General features: G+C 38.3%; 1 protein-coding gene across 1 annotated transcript; it reads left to right on the plus strand.

Annotated features, from left to right (window-relative positions):
* Positions 1 to 15,227: 15,227 nt before the first annotated feature.
* LOC131427335 (protein disulfide-isomerase A5) lies at positions 15,228 to 18,126 on the plus strand. Its single transcript, XM_058590417.1, has 5 exons — positions 15,228 to 15,390; positions 15,647 to 16,084; positions 16,145 to 16,804; positions 16,943 to 17,084; positions 17,149 to 18,126. The coding sequence occupies exons 1-5, from the start codon at positions 15,355 to 15,357 to the stop codon at positions 17,781 to 17,783; spliced, it is 1,911 nt and encodes a 636-aa protein (XP_058446400.1). The 5' UTR covers positions 15,228 to 15,354; the 3' UTR covers positions 17,784 to 18,126.
* The last annotated feature ends 518 nt before the right edge of the window (positions 18,127 to 18,644 follow it).

The raw sequence follows: 18,644 nt of genomic DNA on the forward strand, positions 1-18,644 counted from the left end.
AATGAATTGTGTTTCTTACAAACCCATTTGCAACTCCCGTCTTTGAGACGCCTGAAACTAGAACATGTTGACTGATTAGCATTTGAATTGCATACAATGGAAAGTTACCCTTCATTAAATTTTCATGTAGAAGTCACGATTCTATTCTTGAAATACACGCAGATATTTTATGCTATATTTTAACAAAATCTGTGAAAAATGCTTTCTCGTATCTTTTGCGTTTAAAATTGTTTGTTTATTTACTCTGGGGATCCTTGGTAACTAGATCCTGGAAAACTTAAACAGTGTTGTTCGAAAAGGTTATTTTCATCATTATCAAGGGGTCGCTATATTTGCGGTAACTGGCGGTGAATCGTTAACGGACAATTTCCTTGTCAGTTTTTCTTCGGAGTGTCTGGTCGTGTCGTCGGTGTAATAGTGGAATATTTCGTTTGATTGCTGTCGCTATTGCTAATTTATAGGATGAATAAAGGATCAACGATAGGATGGATAAAAATCCATTGAGATGAAATTAGGAGCAGAGTAGTGAACATTTCATAAGTGTTTTTTGCTGTTTTATGAACATTATTTTAATTTCCAAGGAATGTGAATCAAATCTCAATGTGGAGCAAGGCGAATGAAGCAGTAATATGAAATAGTTATAGGGATTTTAGTGGCTAAATCGAGGTTTGAAGGCGACGTCCTTACAAATGAGATGAAATAGGGAGCCCGACGACACGACCAGGCACTCCGAAGAAAAATCAGCATTAAAACTGTTCGCTAACGATTCACCGCCAGTTACCACAAATCTAGCGACCCCTTGTAAATGATAAAAATAATCTTCTCGAGCAACACTGTTTAAGTTGCTATGGACTAGTTACCAAGGAACCCCAAAACAAATAAACATGTTTTGAAAGCGGTGGAATAGTTCTATTAGTGTTAAACTTTGTCCAAATTAAGCAGAAATGCATTTAAATGAACTCGATTTTCGGAATTTAATCGAAACTTTGGATGAAACCAACGAACGAGGACTATGATCTGCTTCCAGTGATTCATCCGTACACTTCAACTGCTAGCTTTTCTGGGCAGTAGGATTCGGTGTAATATACCGATGTCAAAATTGTTTTGTGTCGGTTGATTGCGCAGCAGTGGAAACAGTATTTCACCTTGTTGGCCACTATTCGAGGATTACTAGTGGAATTCCACAAAGAAATCATTTTACCGTACGTTATGCAGGTACCGCAGAGCACAAGCCTCGCTCAGCTCGTTGTCGGTCATTTCCATGTCTTCCTTCTCACACAACGGTTTCAAGTCATGACCTGAATTTTGAACTTGGCTTTATAAAAGACATAACTCATACTCCTCAATTTTTACATTCCGCTCGAGTCAGGTAAATCCATTAAAATGTTCCGTAATATAATAACTGATCTGAAATTTCTTTGTTTACATTCATCTTGCCTTCGATATGCAGTAACCAAGGTTATGGTGACTGTTATTCAAAATCAATAAATATATCAACTTGTGCTGCCAGTTTAAAAAAATCCACTAGCGTTTCCGATTTGACATTTCCAGTTACTGAGGGGTAGTTAAATTTACGATACAGTTTTGATAGACGAGTGGCAGGTCGTGTCGTCGGGGAGCCCTTACCCTATTATCTGTTTAATTGAATGAATAGATTTTTTCTCTACACTCAAATAAAAAGTACGGGTGTGTAATGTCAAAGACATAACTGGATGTCGTGAATACGAATATGACACGCTTTATTTATGCTTCCGAATTCGAATTGGTAGTTGATCGATTGTTTGAATTGTGCAAATTTAAAAAATTTAAACGATGCGCCTAGACTAAATTACATATTAGTTAAATTAAACATTCTGAAACGCAATTTAATATTATGAAATAAGCAGTATAGTTCATTATAATAAAAAATGGTGGCTCTGAAAAGAACTTTTTATGAAAGCGTTCGTGATGAAGAGTGACGAGTTGAGTTAGTTCAGCACGCAGACTCTGAATTCTAAACCCATATTCCAGAACTAAGCTCTAAAACTTGAAGACGATTTTTCGCCATGACTACCAGAATGGGTTGTATAGAGTACAGTAAAGTAAATTTCCGCATAATTCTTTAGGAGTATTATTATGGTTCTAAAAAGAACCGAATAGAAGAAGTCTGGAATAAAGAACTGGACCCTGAGTTCAAGAACTAAATTTAGAACCAATAACAGACTCAGAATCCAGTTTGAATTCTAGAACTGCAATTTCGAAACTGAAATTAGTTCCGGAATACAGTTTCAGCACGCAGGCTCTGAATACTAAACCTATATTGCGGAACTAATATCTGAAATTTGAACTTCTCGTTACGACTACCGAAAAGCAAATGAGAGTTGCTACCTGAGCGTTTGAGGTTTTAACCACGCAAAAGGTGCACTCTCCGTCGCTGCTGGTTGATGGTTCAACTCCCACGACGTCTGCTTCCACCGAACGCACAAAAAGAAATGATCGATTTTCGACCACGGTTTCCCTTTTATAAGCATTCAGTTGAAGATATGTGCCTGACTACCTCAAAGTCGTCGTCCTTGCGCGAAAAATCCAAGCGAAAGTAAAGAGTTTTCCGCATTATTTTCAAATTTTGAGAAAACTTAATTTTTGAGCTGTTTGTGGTTATCTCACATTGTTCAAAATATTATCCTAAATTCCTGATCATATTTTTGATGAAATGGTGAAAGAATTATGTTGCTACCATTAATACAAGTCGAGATATTCACGATTAAGTTCTGCCCATTCTTCCATATGGCTAATTTTGAAAAGGCACCCCATAGTAAAGTAAGTCGTATTCACGACAAAAATCACGTTCGATTCACTTGAAAAAAAAAATTCAAATGGTTTCAAATGTTTAATTTTAAGTGACGACAATGAATGTTATACGAACATCCCCTAAAATGAATAGAGTCATTACATAAGGTTTACGTGAATTGACCAAACGTCAAATAATCTACGTGAATTTCCAGTGTGAAAAACTCGATTTTGAAAATGACGAGCAGTGGCCCTCAAAGTGTAAGTAGTGTAAATATTTGCGAGAAATGTTATTTAATTACAATTTTTCACTACATCGTCCGGACCATTCGAGTACGAAAGTGTTCGACTGGACCCAGTGCCTGCGTGAGTCCGAAAGCGTGCCCGCTCCTGCCTCCTTTTTTCGCCTCGAACAGTCATCGGGCGCGGTTCGCTTTTTCGAGCGCTCCGCAAGTAATTTATATTTATTTATTTTTTGACGCGTAGCCTACGTCGCGCGCGGGCTTTTTTCATAGCCTTTCGGACAAATTTTATCTAGAATAATGAAGTGCGGTGTAAAATCGTGTGTTAATATTGACGATCGCTTCCTTTGGAAATGCGAATTCTGTGAAAAATCGTACCATTCAGCCTGCATCGGCGTGCAGCGGCATCAAGAAAATTTTATTCTGGCATTTATGGTACCAGTGTGTGCCGACTGTCAACATTTAATAAGGACAGGAGCTGAAACTCTAAAACTACTTCATCTACAGGAGCAACTTCTAAAGCACACGAAAAATCAAACGGAAACGTATCACCGGACCACTGCAGACATGAAAACCCATTACCTGGAAATATTCGACAGTGTCGAGCGCTTGCTCATCGACGTGAAGCAGTCATTGTCCAGTATCAGCAGAAACGACCACAACATTTGCGGTAAAGTAGGTCAGCGCATGCAGTCATTCGAGGCCTCGTTACACAGTGCCATAAAAAACGTTAGCGATTTTAGTAAAGTCAATGACCAGCACATCAAGGAAATGAGCGAACGGCTTCTTCGCCTCGAAGAAAAATTCTTACTACCTACCAAATCTGAAGTCCCTGCAATAATACCTAACACTATTCTGGAAGAATTGAGAGATGAAGTCAAAGCAATATCGACTTCAATCTCCAGTATCGGAACCAAAGACCAAAATACCAAACCTAAGTCTCTAGCTGAAGAACTCAAAGAGAAGGAAATTCAAACATGCGACAGTGGCTGGCGCTTCATTGGAAGTAATAAAATCTGGAAACGAGACTGGAGTGAGTATGACAAGAAACAGCGTACTCGACGGCTGCAAGAAAAACAAGCTGAAAAAGCAAACCTCAGACGAAAACATCGGAAGCGGAAACAACAAAATAATCCAAATTACAGTATACGCAGTAAAAACAACAACTACACCAACAACAGCAAACACGACAACAACAACAACAACAACAACAACAACAGCAACAACAACAACAGCAGCAGCAACAACAACAACAACGACAATAATGTGCACTACAACAGCAACTTGAACACTAAAAGTAACAATACCTGCCACAACAATAACAATAATATGTCATTACAATATACCTTACCCTTGGACAAAGACCTACTAGCAGCTGCACGGGTTCAATTCTCCGGGAATCCAGGTGCAGATATTGCCTCAAAATTCATAAATTTTCAAAAAGGTGAAACCATCAACCCTTACAAAGGAACAAGAAGTATTCAAAACAACACTACTCCGGACTTAGGAAGTAATGACATCGAAGCTGCACAATCCACTAACTATGTGAACACATCTTCAATATCACAGAACGTAAATACATCTACAGTATCACATGACATGAGTACAGACAGCCAATTCGAAATTGATCCAATGCGTCCTCCAATTGTACGTCTTACTTCACAATCTGCAAATGGCGACGAACGCTTCTTGAAAGCAAGACTTCGTGACCCGAAAATAATGCACGTCGTCCGTCTGTATTTGTCATACATGAAAAATCAACAATCTACAGTATGCATCGAGGGTATGACACCAACTAGTATAAAAATGCTATTAGCATCAGAAGGCCTTCCAACAACACCTGACCACCTTCTACGAATCTTCATCGAAGTGCATCAGGAATATGGAATGAAACCTAAGGAAGCGCAGGCCGACCTGGACTCTTATGGGAAATTTTTGACAAGTGAACACATCCGCCGACTCCAACTAATCCGGGAAGCCGAACACAATTTTACAAGGCCGAATTTTCGGAAATAACGACGCCCTCTGACGAAGGAATAGAAACAGGAATTAGTAATGTAAGTATTTCAGAATTCTCAAAAACTTCTTCGCTTCATTGACAAAATGTGACTGAAATTTTGGTCTATTGCCAAAATTTCAACCGCATGAAAAGCCCGGCCAAAATGAAAGAAATTCATCAAAATTTAATAACCTCCTCTTTCGACGTAATCCTTGGAACTGAAAGCAGCTGGGATGAAAGTGTTAGAAGCGAAGAAGTATTTGGAAATAATTTTAACGTATTCCGGCACGACCGAAATTTATCTCTCTGTCAGAAAAAATCTGGAGGTGGAGTCCTCATAGCCATAAACTCTTGCTTTACTTCTGAAGAAATTATTACTCCTAAATATAAAGAATTTGAGCATGTATGGGCAAAAGTCTCAATATTGGGAGAAGAACATATTTACTGCTCTGTCTACTTCCCACCAGAAAATGCGAACAAATTCTCTTTTGAATTATTCTTTCAATCTTTAGACACAATTATTTCGAATATGGAACCCGAAGTAAAGCTACATATTTTTGGCGACTTCAATCAACGTAATGCGGACTTCATTTCTGACATTGAAAATGAATCAATCTTACTCCCAGTCGTTGGAGAAAACGAAACATTGCACTACTTTTTCGACAAAATTTCTAATTTTGGCCTACATCAAGTGAACTCCGTAAAAAATCAACAAAATGCATATTTAGACCTTCTTTTCACAAATTGCACAGAAGACTTTTGTGTGAATGCATCAAACCTGCCATTATGGAAAAATGAAGCATTTCACACCGCAATTGAATATTCATTATTTACACACAATGCATCCCTTCCCTACGACTTGGAATATGAGGAAGTGCCGGAATACAATAAAATTGACTTTGAAGAAGTCAAGTGTAGACTAAGTATAATAAATTGGCGGAACATACTGAGTACAGAAGGAAATGTCGACGTCGAAGTAAACAAATTCTATCACATTATAAACGAAATATTATCCGAAACTTTGCCCATGAAAAGAAGAAGAAAAAATCATAACAGCAAATTACCTGTATGGTTCAATTCACAACTAAAACATTTGAAAAATAGGAAACAAAAAGCACACAAAACTTACAAACAAGAAAAAAGTGACGCTCATCTTCAAAATTACTTAAATCTATGCAATCAACTCAAAATAGCCATTAACACAGCACACGAAGAATACAACCGCAAAATTGAAAACGAAATAAAGACTTGCCCTAAGAACTTTTTTAACTACACAAAAACTAAACTAAAAAGCAACAATTTTCCATCTCAAATGCACCTCGACGAACATGTAGGGAAAAATAGTACAGAAATCTGCAATCAATTTGCAAATTTTTTCCAAGAAGTATATACATCTTATTCAGAAACTGACCGTGACCGTGAATACTTCTCTTTCATACCTGCATTTTCCAACTCCATCTCTGTAAACTATCTATCAGAACATGACATTTCGACAGCACTGAAAAACTTAGACGCCTCAAAAGGGCCTGGACCTGACAGTATACTACCAATATTTTTAAAAAATCTTGCTGAAGAACTTACACTACCACTACAACTACTTTTTAACCTATCACTTAATAAATGTACTTTTCCTAAAGCATGGAAATCTTCCTTTCTTGTACCAATATTTAAATCTGGTGCAAAATCTAACATTCGGAACTACCGTGGAATAGCCATTATCTCATGCATTCCAAAATTATTTGAAAAAATTGTAAACGAAAACCTTTTTCATCAACTTAAAAATGTAATAGCAAACAAACAACATGGCTTTTTTAAAGGCCGCTCAACTACAACAAATCTTTTAGAATTTATGACATTCACTCTGAATGCAATGGACGCCGGCAACTACGTAGAAACTCTTTACACTGACTTTAGCAAAGCCTTCGACCGTATTGACATACCTTTACTTCTACACAAACTACAAAAATATGGCATAAAACATACTCTTCTTGAATGGCTCAAATCATACTTAACGAATCGTGTACAGGTAGTCCGCTTCCAAAACATTCTGTCTGAACCAATTAATGTAACATCTGGCGTACCTCAGGGTTCTCACTTAGGGCCTCTCCTTTTCATTTTACATATAAACGACATTTCCTTCATACTCAAAAATCTGAAAGTGCTTATATATGCAGACGACATGAAACTCTTCATGGAAATAAAAAATAACAACGACGCTGTAATATTCCAGAACGAAATCAATCTATTCTACATTTGGTGCTGCAAAAGTCTACTCCAACTTAATGTTAAAAATGTAACTCAATAACTTTCAGCAGGAAAAATGAAACTATACCCACAAACATACATCTAGGAAATCAACTTGTAGAAAAATGTAAAATTGTAAGAGATTTAGGCGTAATCTTAGACTCCAAGCTCACTTTTGTGGAACACTACAATACCATAATCAATAAAGCAAATAGCATGCTGGGCTTTATTAAACGCTTCAGTCATAACTTTCAGGACCCATACACAATAAAATTATTATACACTACATATGTCAGACCTATTTTGGAATATTGCAGCCTAGTATGGAATCCATATAATATTATTCACGAAGAACGCATCGAATCTATTCAAAAACAATTTCTTTTATATGCACTTCGTAAATTAAACTGGACAGCATTTCCTCTACCATCATATGAAGCACGCTGCATGCTCATCAATATACAAACACTTAAAGAACGCCGCGACCTTGCAATGCTTTATTTTATCAGCGACATTATTTCTCAACGCATTCAATCACCTTCTTTATTATCGCAACTAAATTTTTATACACCTAGCCGTCAATTACGAACCAGGAAATTATTTTTAGAAAGAAACACTAGAACAAATTATGCAAAATACAGTCCAGTCAATCGAATAATGCGCCATTACAATCAATACTGCGAACATCTTGACCTTACTATGTCAAAAAATCAAATCAAATCTCAGCTTTGTCGTAGAAATAATGCGTAGTATGTAAGTGAACATTGTAAACAATTTATATGTAGTCTACATTTGCTTGACGAAAATAAATAAATGAATGCTTCAAACAGGCCGTTGATGAACCGAAAAACGGGTTCAAAGTCGATATGAATCTAGAGACACTGGACCCGTGTAATGCGACTTCAACCTGCACCGGCTGTGTTGTGCGAGTTCTCGGATATCGACTTCGGCTTCGGTTGGATGGCAGTGACAAAAAAACGATTTCTGGTGGCTTGTCGATTCGAGCTCCCACGACGTTATCAGTTGTTTTTTTTTTTGTCGTGAATACGACTTACTTCACTATGGGGCGCCTTTTCAAAATGTACCCTCTGAGAGAGTGATAAGTTTTTGATCGTAAATATCTGTTGTTGTATCTAACGAATCAACATAATTTTTGCTACATGCCATCGGAAATATGATCACAATTTTATGATAATATTTTCAGTTGTGTGACATAATCTCAAACAATTCAAAATTAAACTTTCCTGAAATGATTGTTATAAACGGGTATCAAAGTGGATAACTCATAAGGTGCGTTTGCCTTTCTCGTATTTTTAAAGCTCATAGCTCAGTGATCTGTGAAAGGATTTATATAATCTAACTACCAATAGAATCGAAATTTTTCAACTTAAACGTGTATAGCAACAGCATTGAAGTATTTCAATAGTACACCCATGTCAACACTAGCCAATCAGAACGCGTTCTGAGGAAGAGAACAAAATATCTGCTGCTGTACAACAAATCGTTCGAGAAAATGTTCCGAACAGTGTTTAATATCGTGGTGAGTTCCACAATTTGGTCCTTCTGAAAGGCAGGAATGAATCCCGTACAGCATTCGAATAGTTTCTTTCAACGAAATGCAAATCCGAAATGAAATAATCGAAATTAAAATTCTATATGCTGCAAGAGCGATTACGTCACAGCTGCTAGTCGTTTGTATTGGTGAAAATACAACGAAAAGGGGACAACGGTGGAGAGCATCACACAAAATCAGTGGTTCCAATGGTTCTAAAAGTTTTCTAAAGAATTGTTAGGATTTCTTGTTGAAATATACATTTCATCCGTGGTAGCGGTCAATTTGTCATTCTTGGCAATATGTGCTTGTGAATCGCTATCAGCACAAACAAAATGCGGCGAGAGGATATCTCACCACAAGAAGTAAGAAGTGACGCAGAAAGCAAGCGGGGAACGCAAGCTTTCTGCGCACAATAAACAACAAGACAATAGTAGCTATCTCTCTTTGTGTGGATACGATACGCACTGCTGCTGAACAATACCATATGATCGACAGTGGCCGATCATTGTAGTATAGTTAAACATCGCTTGAGTAATATGTATTATATTAAGAACTAGGCTAAGCTTGTAAATAAAGTTACCTCAAATTTAACCTGAAGTGATGTACTCTGCTTTATTTTGTTCTATTCACTTCAACAAGGTTATGGGCCCAGGATTATAAGGTTCGAAGGTTATTCGGTTCCTTACATCTTGACAACCAAAATCGAAAGTTATTCGATTATTCGATCAAAGGTCATTTGATCATTTCTAGTAGGTGGTTAACCTACGGGACAGTGCAATCGTAGAGATCGATTGAAGCAAACGGATAGTTTGTTCACTGTGCAAACGGACAGTTTGCATAATCCAACGCGGAGGCTACACTGGTGACAAGGTCAACCTGATTCGTCAACCATGACTGACAACGGCAGCGAAGCAGGAGAAGGTGGATCGCGAAGAACTGGTGCCTACGAGAGGGGAACTCTCGAGCGCACTATACCATTCCATGCAGTATTCTCCTCGCAGAGGCATTTAAACGTCTTTGATGGTGACGAAGCCAATTTCACAGCCTGGAAATGGCGTGTAGAGCATCATCTGGCAAAGATGAAGCTCTCACACACACTTTTTCGTACACCGGAGGAGGAAGATTACGCGAAGGAAGTCCCTGGGGAAACTGCAGCCGAAGCCGAACAACGAAAATTGAAGCTAAAGCACAGAATAGATGAAGACATCGACGCCATCGATGCCATTGTAATGATGGTAGACAACACTGTGCTGAACAAACTGATCGGACTGCAATACGCGAAGGAGGCGATGGACACACTAGTGAGGACGTACCAAAAAGCCGGTACATCCGCGATGGTGAACATGCGGGATCGTTTGTATTCCATCAAACAGCGAAATCTTGGCAGCTTGTCAAGAATATTTGATGAATACGATCTCATCATTCGTGAACTAGAACGCATGGGATCGACACTAACAGTGGCAGAAAAGGTTCATGCATTGCTGATTGCCATACCGGAAAGGTACAGGCATGTGAAAGGTGCTCTGATGGTGTTATCCAATGAGGAGTTATGTGCGAAGCCGATATTGGAAATTAAACGGATGTTCTATGATGCTGCTGCTGGGGAAGCTGAAAGGAAAGAGATTAAAAATGTAGCATTAGCTAGCAGGAAAAAGGACGTTAGATGTTTCGGGTGTAACGAAACCGGTCACTATAAAAACAAGTGTCCGTTAATGAAGAAGCTCATTGCTGCAGAGAAGGAAAAATCAAAGATACCGCAGAAGAAAAGAGTACACGCTATGATGGCTGGGTTTCCGAAAAACAAGAAGGTGAGATTCGTGGTTGATTCCGGCGCTTCTGATCACATGGTGAATGATGAATCCTTGCTGGAGGATGTGAAAACATTAAATGTATCCGTTACCACCGCAAAGTCTGGCCAAACTCTTCGGGCTACGAAGAAAGGAAATATGAAACTCTGTTCAGTTATTGGTAAAAATAAAGTAAATTATTTAGAATTGTACAACGTTCTTTTCGTTCCAAATTTGGAAGAAAACTTATTTTCGGTTAGAAAAGCAAGTCATTGTGGAAAAAGGGTTACTTTTATGGACAAAGAGGTCATCTTTGAATCTAATGAAGAAATCATTGCAGTCGGAAGTTCCATTGAGAACTTATACTACCTTGATTTGATTGGCGATGAGTCGTCATTGGTGGATAAGAATCCAGCAGCGTATGTCGGGAAACAAGTCAGTCTTAAAACATGGCATGAAAGACTTGGACATTTGAGTTGGTCAAGAATCGAAATGCTTTTTAAAAAGCAAATGGTTGAGGGTATCAATGTGAACCCTAGAGATTTTCACGAACGGGAAGTTTGTGATGGATGTTTAGCTGGGAAACAGCAAACGATAAAGTTTATTAACATGGAACTACCAAGGTCTAGAAGACCGTTAGAGATAGTTCATACGGATGTTTGTGGAAGTATGGAAAAGGACATATATGATGGTTTTCGCTACTTTGTAACATTTACAGATGATTTCACGCATTTTGCGGTAGTTTACCTTATGAAAAATAAATCAGAAGTCCTCGAGAAAATGAAAGAATATGAAGCAATGGCAACGGCATATTTTGGTCAAAACATGACGATGCTACGTTGTGATAATGGCGGCGAATATACGAGTACTGAGTTTCAAAATTTCTGTAAAGAAAAGGGAATTCGAATAATGTATACAGTACCGTACACGCCACAGCAAAACGGTGTAAGCGAAAGATTAAACAGATCTTTGATGGAAAAGGTTAGAGCAATGTTGTATGCTAGTGGTTTATCTAAAGATATGTGGGGTGAAGCATTGTATGCTGCAACATATCTATTAAATCGTTCACCTACGAGTGCTCTAACAGAAGCTAAGACACCATTTGAAATGTGGTTTGGAAAGAAGCCAAAAGTTAACCACCTTAAAGTATTTGGTTGTAAAGCTTACAGACAAATACCCAAAGAAAAACGTCATAAACTTGACTCAAGAACACAACCGTTAATTTTTGTGGGATACGCAAATAATGATTATAGATTGTGGAGCATAGAAACACGTTCAATTGTAATTGCCAGAAACGTCACATTTGATGAGAAATTGATGGGTAATCATAAAGAAACATCAAATGACGAAGGACAGGTTACAATGTGCCCCATTGATGTTGTAATCCAATCCGAGAGAAGCCAGACAGAGGGTATCTACGAAGAACTGGAATCGGAAAATGGAAATGATACAACTATAATAGAAAATCTACACAATGCTTATTCGACAGAAGAAACTGACTACGAAAGTACGTATGAGGACAATATAGATTATGAAACAGCAGAAGAAGGCACTGCTGGGGAACAGCAGGAATTGCGAAGAAGCGCTAGAAACAGAAGAAAGCCTGGAAGATTTTTAGAATACGTTGCTAAATTGACATTAGCCTATGATGATGAAATTCCACAAAACATTGAACATTTAAAAAAACGGGATGATTGGCTAAATTGGAAAGCAGCAATCAAAGAAGATCTCAAATCTTTGCATCAAAACAAGGCATGGACAGTGGTTAACTGTGTGCCAGAAGGTTTTAGAGCAATTCATTCAAAGTGGATTTTCTCAATTAAGGAAGACGGCAGATATAAAGCACGATTAGTCGCCAAAGGGTGTTCGCAACGTCCAGGATTTGATTTCAGTGAAACATTTGCACCTGTGGCCAAATTGGAAAGTGTTCGTGTAATGCAAACGAACATAAAATGCATGTTCATCAGATGGATGTAAAAACAGCATTTCTCAATGGAGAATTGGAAGAGGAAATTTACATGAAATTACCTGCGAATGAAATCGGAAAAATTATTCCTGTCCGTCTACACAGAAGTATATATGGATTGAAGCAAGCAAGCAGATCATGGAATAAACGGTTTGACGATGAAATTAAGCAACTTGGATTCATCGCATTAAAAAGTGACTGCTGCATCTACATGGAAAAATCAAAAGAAATATTTCTGATTTTATATGTAGATGACATACTGTTGATTTCCAAGGATATTGGTAAAATTGACTGGATAAAAATCGAACTTGGAAGGATATTCCAAATGAAAGATTTAAAAGAAGTGAAACATTTCCTTGGTATGGAAATAATTCGCGATATTGAAAAACAAACGTTGGAAATTTCACAAGCAGAATATGTGAAAAAGGTCCTGAAAAAGTTTGGAATGATTGACTGTAAACCAGTGGGGACACCGCTGGATGCAAATGCAAAATGGTCAAATAATGGTGGCAAGCCAACGGAGCATCCTTACAGAGAACTAGTAGGGTGTTTACAATATCTCTCTTTAACTTCAAGGCCGGATATATGCACTGCAGTTAGCAAACTTAGCAGATATAACAACTGTGCAACAGACGAGCACTGGTCAGGATTGAAACGTATATTAAGGTACTTGCAAGGAACCATGCATACCAAAATAGTGTATACACATGGAAATTATCAATCACCGTTAGTAGGATATGCTGACGCTGATTTTGCAAATGATACTGATGATAGAAAATCTGTATCAGGTTTTGCTTTCCTGTTATATGGAAACTTGGTTTCGTGGTCAACGAAACGGCAAGCAACGATTAGCTTATCAACGACAGAAGCTGAATTAATTGCATTATGCTCAGCGGCAACAGAAGGAATGTGGTTAACAAAGCTTCTGAACGAATTGGGCATAGTGGTAACATTTGTCATCATGGACGACAGCATCCCTTGCATGCATATTGCAACGGAACCAAGGTCACATCAGAGAATGAAACATTTAGACATCAAATATCTTTTCATCAGGGAGCTGATCAATGAAGGAAGAGTTCATCTTCAATACATCCCAAGCACCGATCAACCAGCCGATGCATTCACCAAGGGGTTACCAAAAAGTACGCACAGAAGGTTATTCGAAGTGCTGAATGTACAAATTGTGGGGAAGTGTTGAAATATACATTTCATCCGTGGTAGCGGTCAATTTGTCATTCTTGGCAATATGTGCTTGTGAATCGCTATCAGCACAAATAAAATACGGCGAGAGGATATCTCACCACAAGAAGTAAGAAGTGACGCAGAAAGCAAGCGGGGAACGCAAGCTTTCTGCGCACAATAAACAACAAGACAATAGTAGCTATCTCTCTTTGTGTGGATACGATACGCACTGCTGCTGAAGAATACCATATGATCGACAGTGGCCGATCATTGTAGTATAGTTAAACATCGCTTGAGTAATATGTATTATATTAAGAACTAGGCTAAGCTTGTAAATAAAGTTACCTCAAATTTAACCTGAAGTGAAGTACTCTGCTTTATTTTGTTCTATTCACTTCAACATTTCTTGCTCGCAAATCGAAGGTAAATATCCTCAGTTTAGTGTAAATCTAGAACAGTTTGATTACATTTGTGCACTTTTCGCTGTGTGAAATTCACAGTAATCGAGATCAAGTGAAGCCTTCTTTGTTTTTGCGAAAAATGTTAAAAAGGGGAATGCTTGCATAATTCATACAATTGATCAACTAATTGATATTCGGAAATGTTAAGGAACATGTCAGTTGTTTTCGTATTCACGACATCCAGTTATGTCTCTGGCATTACCCACCCGCCTACTACCCGTGTACTAAAATGTGAAATAACATTTTGACGAAATAATACAGGTATAAACTGATTTACAAACTATTATTTGCCGATATACTTAATATCCTATAAAAACACGTGTCATATCACTTGATATCCCATACAATTTGATGTCAATGCATTTTACCATTTTAGCATATCCGAGATGTCATGAACGATATCATGTCGAATTGTCAAAAGTCGCGACTAGCAACACGGATAATGGCATTGAACGAACTTATTAATGACTGTCACTTTGCGAGTAACAATAAACAATCATTAAAATTTCAAATACTTCAATTAATACTGGCGTTCGGAGGCCAATAAATACAAAACTTTAATTATTGATTGAATTTTAAGAGAGAGAGGTAATATAATTGATTTTATTTCTATTGAAAACATCTAAGATAACTATTTGATTGATAAACGATATCATTTCGTTCACATGTGAAGACTTCGACGTGATATGAATTGTTTTTCAAAGAAGGGCGAAACTAAAGTGCTAAACTCCGGAAAGATGACTTGGACGAAAAAAAGGTCCCAAGGATTAGTTTGCCGTTCCCATTAAAACGTTGCGCCTGAGGCGAATGCCTGACGGAAGGAGACAAACCGTCTGAATCGTACATTACTCACTTTTTGACATTTGAACAAAATAAGCAAATTTGAGTACAAATTGTTCACTTGAGAGTAAAGTTGAACGAGCGTGTTCCAATACCGATTCCGTAATAATGATATGGCAACTCTGCGGGCCATGCAAACCGGTTCGTTGAACGAAAATGTGCAAAGAAAAAAGAAAGTTGAGGTAAATTATAGTGTCAATCAATTTCTGTTGTATGCAGGCTGCTGTATGCCGGCTACACTTTTTTCGGAGAATATAGCATTTTTGCAACAAAATTTGAAAGTTTTAAATGTAGTATAAAGCAGGAAACATGGTGAAACTGAAGTATTTGATCGTAATTGCGATAGTAAGTATAAACTTGTTATTTTGTTCAGTTTATTAGCAATACAAGCGCTTCCTTTGATGTCTTTTGTATAACACCGCCACGTCAGAATTCTTCCGCTTATCTGCGTGCCTACGCTTTCCTTCCACTTGAATGGATTGAATTATTTTAAATGAATTTTATATGGAAACACTATCACTTAAAACCGATGATATGAATCCTTACTAACTTCTATAGCAACGAGCGTCCGTAAAGTAATATGCTCAATTATCCTTTGTAGCTATGTGTCCTTGAACTTCATTTTGCGCAGGCAAAAACAAACTCGAAGAGTGCGGTGGTGGACGGAATCAACGACATAAAGGAGCTTAAAAAGTTGTTTCGCACCAAAAACAATGTATTAGTCCTGTTCGTTTCCAATGCAAAGGAAGCCCAGAGCGTCACGAATGTATTTCGAGAAGCGGCCGAAGTTATCAAAGGCCAAGGTACGATGGTGTTCTTCGATTGCAGCAATAGCGAAGTGAAAAAAATTTGCAAAAAGCTGAAAGCTAACCCCACACCTCACACATTGAAACATTACAAGGACGGTGATTTTCATAAGGATTATGACAGGCAGTTGACAATTACCAGTATGGCAAATTTCATGAGAGATCCAACCGGAGATCTACCCTGGGAAGAAGATCCAGTTGGAGTGGATGTTACACATGTTCCAGATGCTGTTGTAAGTAGGCTATGCTTTGATTGACAGTTTATTTTCTATGGAAAAATGATGTTCTTTCAGACTCTCGGAAAATTTCTTAAAAAGGAGGTCAGACCGGTACTGGTCATGTTCTATGCTCCATGGTGTGGATTTTGCAAAACTTTAAAGCCGGAATTCTCCGCTGCAGCTACGGAGCTGAAACCTAAACATGTGTTAGCTGCCATTGATGTGAATCGGCCTGAGAATTCGATCATCCGAAAACAGTATAACATCACGGGCTTTCCAACGTTACTGTATTATGAAAACGGTCGTATGCGACATACATTCGATGGGGAAAACAACAAAGCTGGAATTGTTGCTTTCATGAAAAACCCTGCAGCTCCTCCACCAGCGAAACCTAAAGATGCTGACTGGGCATCGGAACCGAATTCGGAAATTGTACACCTGAGCAGTGCTAACTTTGAACCTGCATTGAAGGATGAGAAATCGGCCTTGATAATGTTCTACGCACCTTGGTGTGGACACTGCAAAAAAATGAAACCCGAGTATGAAAAGGCCGCTACTATAATGAAGGAGAAAAAAATTGCAGGAGTGCTTGCCGCATTGGATGCCACTAAGGAGCAGGCGATTGGACAGCAGTATTCAGTTAAGGGTTATCCCACAGTCAAATATTTTAGTAACGGTGAATTCAAGTTCGATGTAAATGTGCGTGACGCAGATAAAATTGTTGAATTTATGAAGGTCAGTATATTTTTATATCATATTAGATATCGTTTGGTTTACCCCGGTTTTAACTATATAGTTGTGCTCCGGGGGAAGTATATTTTTGAGCGATCTAACAATTTGACTGATTGGTGAATATGATCTTGTACCTTTCAGAATCCATCGGAACCTCCTCCACCCCCGGCACCAGAAGCCCCATGGGAAGAAGAAGAGAATGAAGTAGTACATCTAAACGACGAAACTTTCAAACCGTATCTTAAGAAAAAGAAGCATGCTTTAGTTATGTTCTACGCCCCATGTAGGTTTCATGATAACCGTATTTCATCAGCATATTTATTCACACTTGATTATCTCGGTTTCAGGGTGCGGTCATTGTAAACGTGCAAAACCGGAGTTTACCAGCGCAGCAGATCATTTCAAAGATGATCCCAAAGTGGCACTAGCTGCTGTCGACTGTACACGACATAGCGGTGTGTGCTCTGCTTACGAGGTGCGTGGTTATCCGACGATGAAGTACTTCAGTTATCTTAAAAGCCACAGGGAATATGACGGTGGGCGAACAGCAGCCGATTTTATAAAATTCCTCTCTGATCCCGATGCTCCAGCCCCGGTCAAAGCTTCAGAACCCTATGGTGATTATCCTGGTTCGGAAAAAATTTTAATTTTGTCCGACGGAAATGCCGATGATATCTTACAAAAAGAGGATCGCGTCCTAGTGATGTTTTACGCGCCCTGGTGTGGACATTGCAAACGGATGAAACCAGAGTTTGCTGAAACGGCTAATTTGCTGAACAAGAACGGTGTCCCGGGCAAGGTGGCTGCGGTCGACTGTACCGTTCAAACCAAAATAGCCGAACGATTCGAAATTCAAGGATTTCCAACGATAAAATACTTTGTACGGGGGAAGTTCGTCAAAAACTACGAAGGAAAGCGCATGGCTCAGGCTATGTACGAGTTCATTCGCTCTAACGGAGTCAGCACAAAGGACGAACTCTAAAACGAGAATAAGGAAGAATGAATATGTGATTTAGTGTACTCGTGCAAAAATGCTGTCGCACAAAGGCGAGTCATTCTTAACTGTATCTGCCTCAGTTTTATATTCCTCTAATCTGTCTGTAGATATTTTCTATTGAATATTATTTCCTAAGAGCATTTTTGAATGTTTTAACACGTGTGTCTATTTCCGGCACAGGCTATTTGAATACCTACATAACATAAGATAAATCAAATCGAGTAAAAGACTTCCGACTTAGCACACACATTGTCAATACTGGTGTTGCATTTGTTTAAGTATACCCGTAAAATGAATGCGTGGACGAAATATAGGTGTTTTATTTTTACGAGTAGTCCAAAACGTTGATTGATTCGAACATGACCCCATTCTTTAATGTTTATGCAGGCTTCTTTGGGTTTGTATTGACAGATATGGCGTGATCAAAGAAACTACCGCTTTACACACATTTACTTTGGTTCGATTTGTACCCCTCACATACTAAGTAGTAGGACGATTTTCATCCCCATCGTTAACGAACGACATAGCCATCCAGGGAACGCCATGTTGGGTAAGTCGATGTCTCACATTTAATCAGTCAGGATTCGATTCCTAATCCTATATACATGGGTTTACTGGGACATTAGGCAGCAAGGTTAAAATCTCTAGATTGAATAAAGAATCCTATTCAATGATGATGAAATTCGTATAGTGTCGAAACTGTTTCAAAATTTTCATTTTTGCATTAAATGGGGAAGGAACACCTGTTTGAGGACATTTTTCGGAAATTTTTGTTGGGAGAACTAATTTGAAAATTGAAATAAATTTGTTTCCAATAGTGTAATCCGAAGATTAAAGGCATTGAAA

The sequence above is a fragment of the Malaya genurostris genome, chromosome 2, assembly GCF_030247185.1.
Source record: "Malaya genurostris strain Urasoe2022 chromosome 2, Malgen_1.1, whole genome shotgun sequence".
In the NCBI taxonomy this organism is placed as follows: domain Eukaryota; kingdom Metazoa; phylum Arthropoda; class Insecta; order Diptera; family Culicidae; genus Malaya; species Malaya genurostris.

Coding starts and splice junctions, on each gene's coding strand:
- LOC131427335 (XM_058590417.1), top strand. CDS start 15,355: ATGGTGAAACTGAAGTATTTGATCGTAATTGCGATA. Junction 16,805..16,942: donor AAATTGTTGAATTTATGAAG/GTCAGTATATTT, acceptor TGTACCTTTCAG/AATCCATCGGAACCTCCTCC. Junction 17,085..17,148: donor AGTTATGTTCTACGCCCCAT/GTAGGTTTCATG, acceptor TCTCGGTTTCAG/GGTGCGGTCATTGTAAACGT.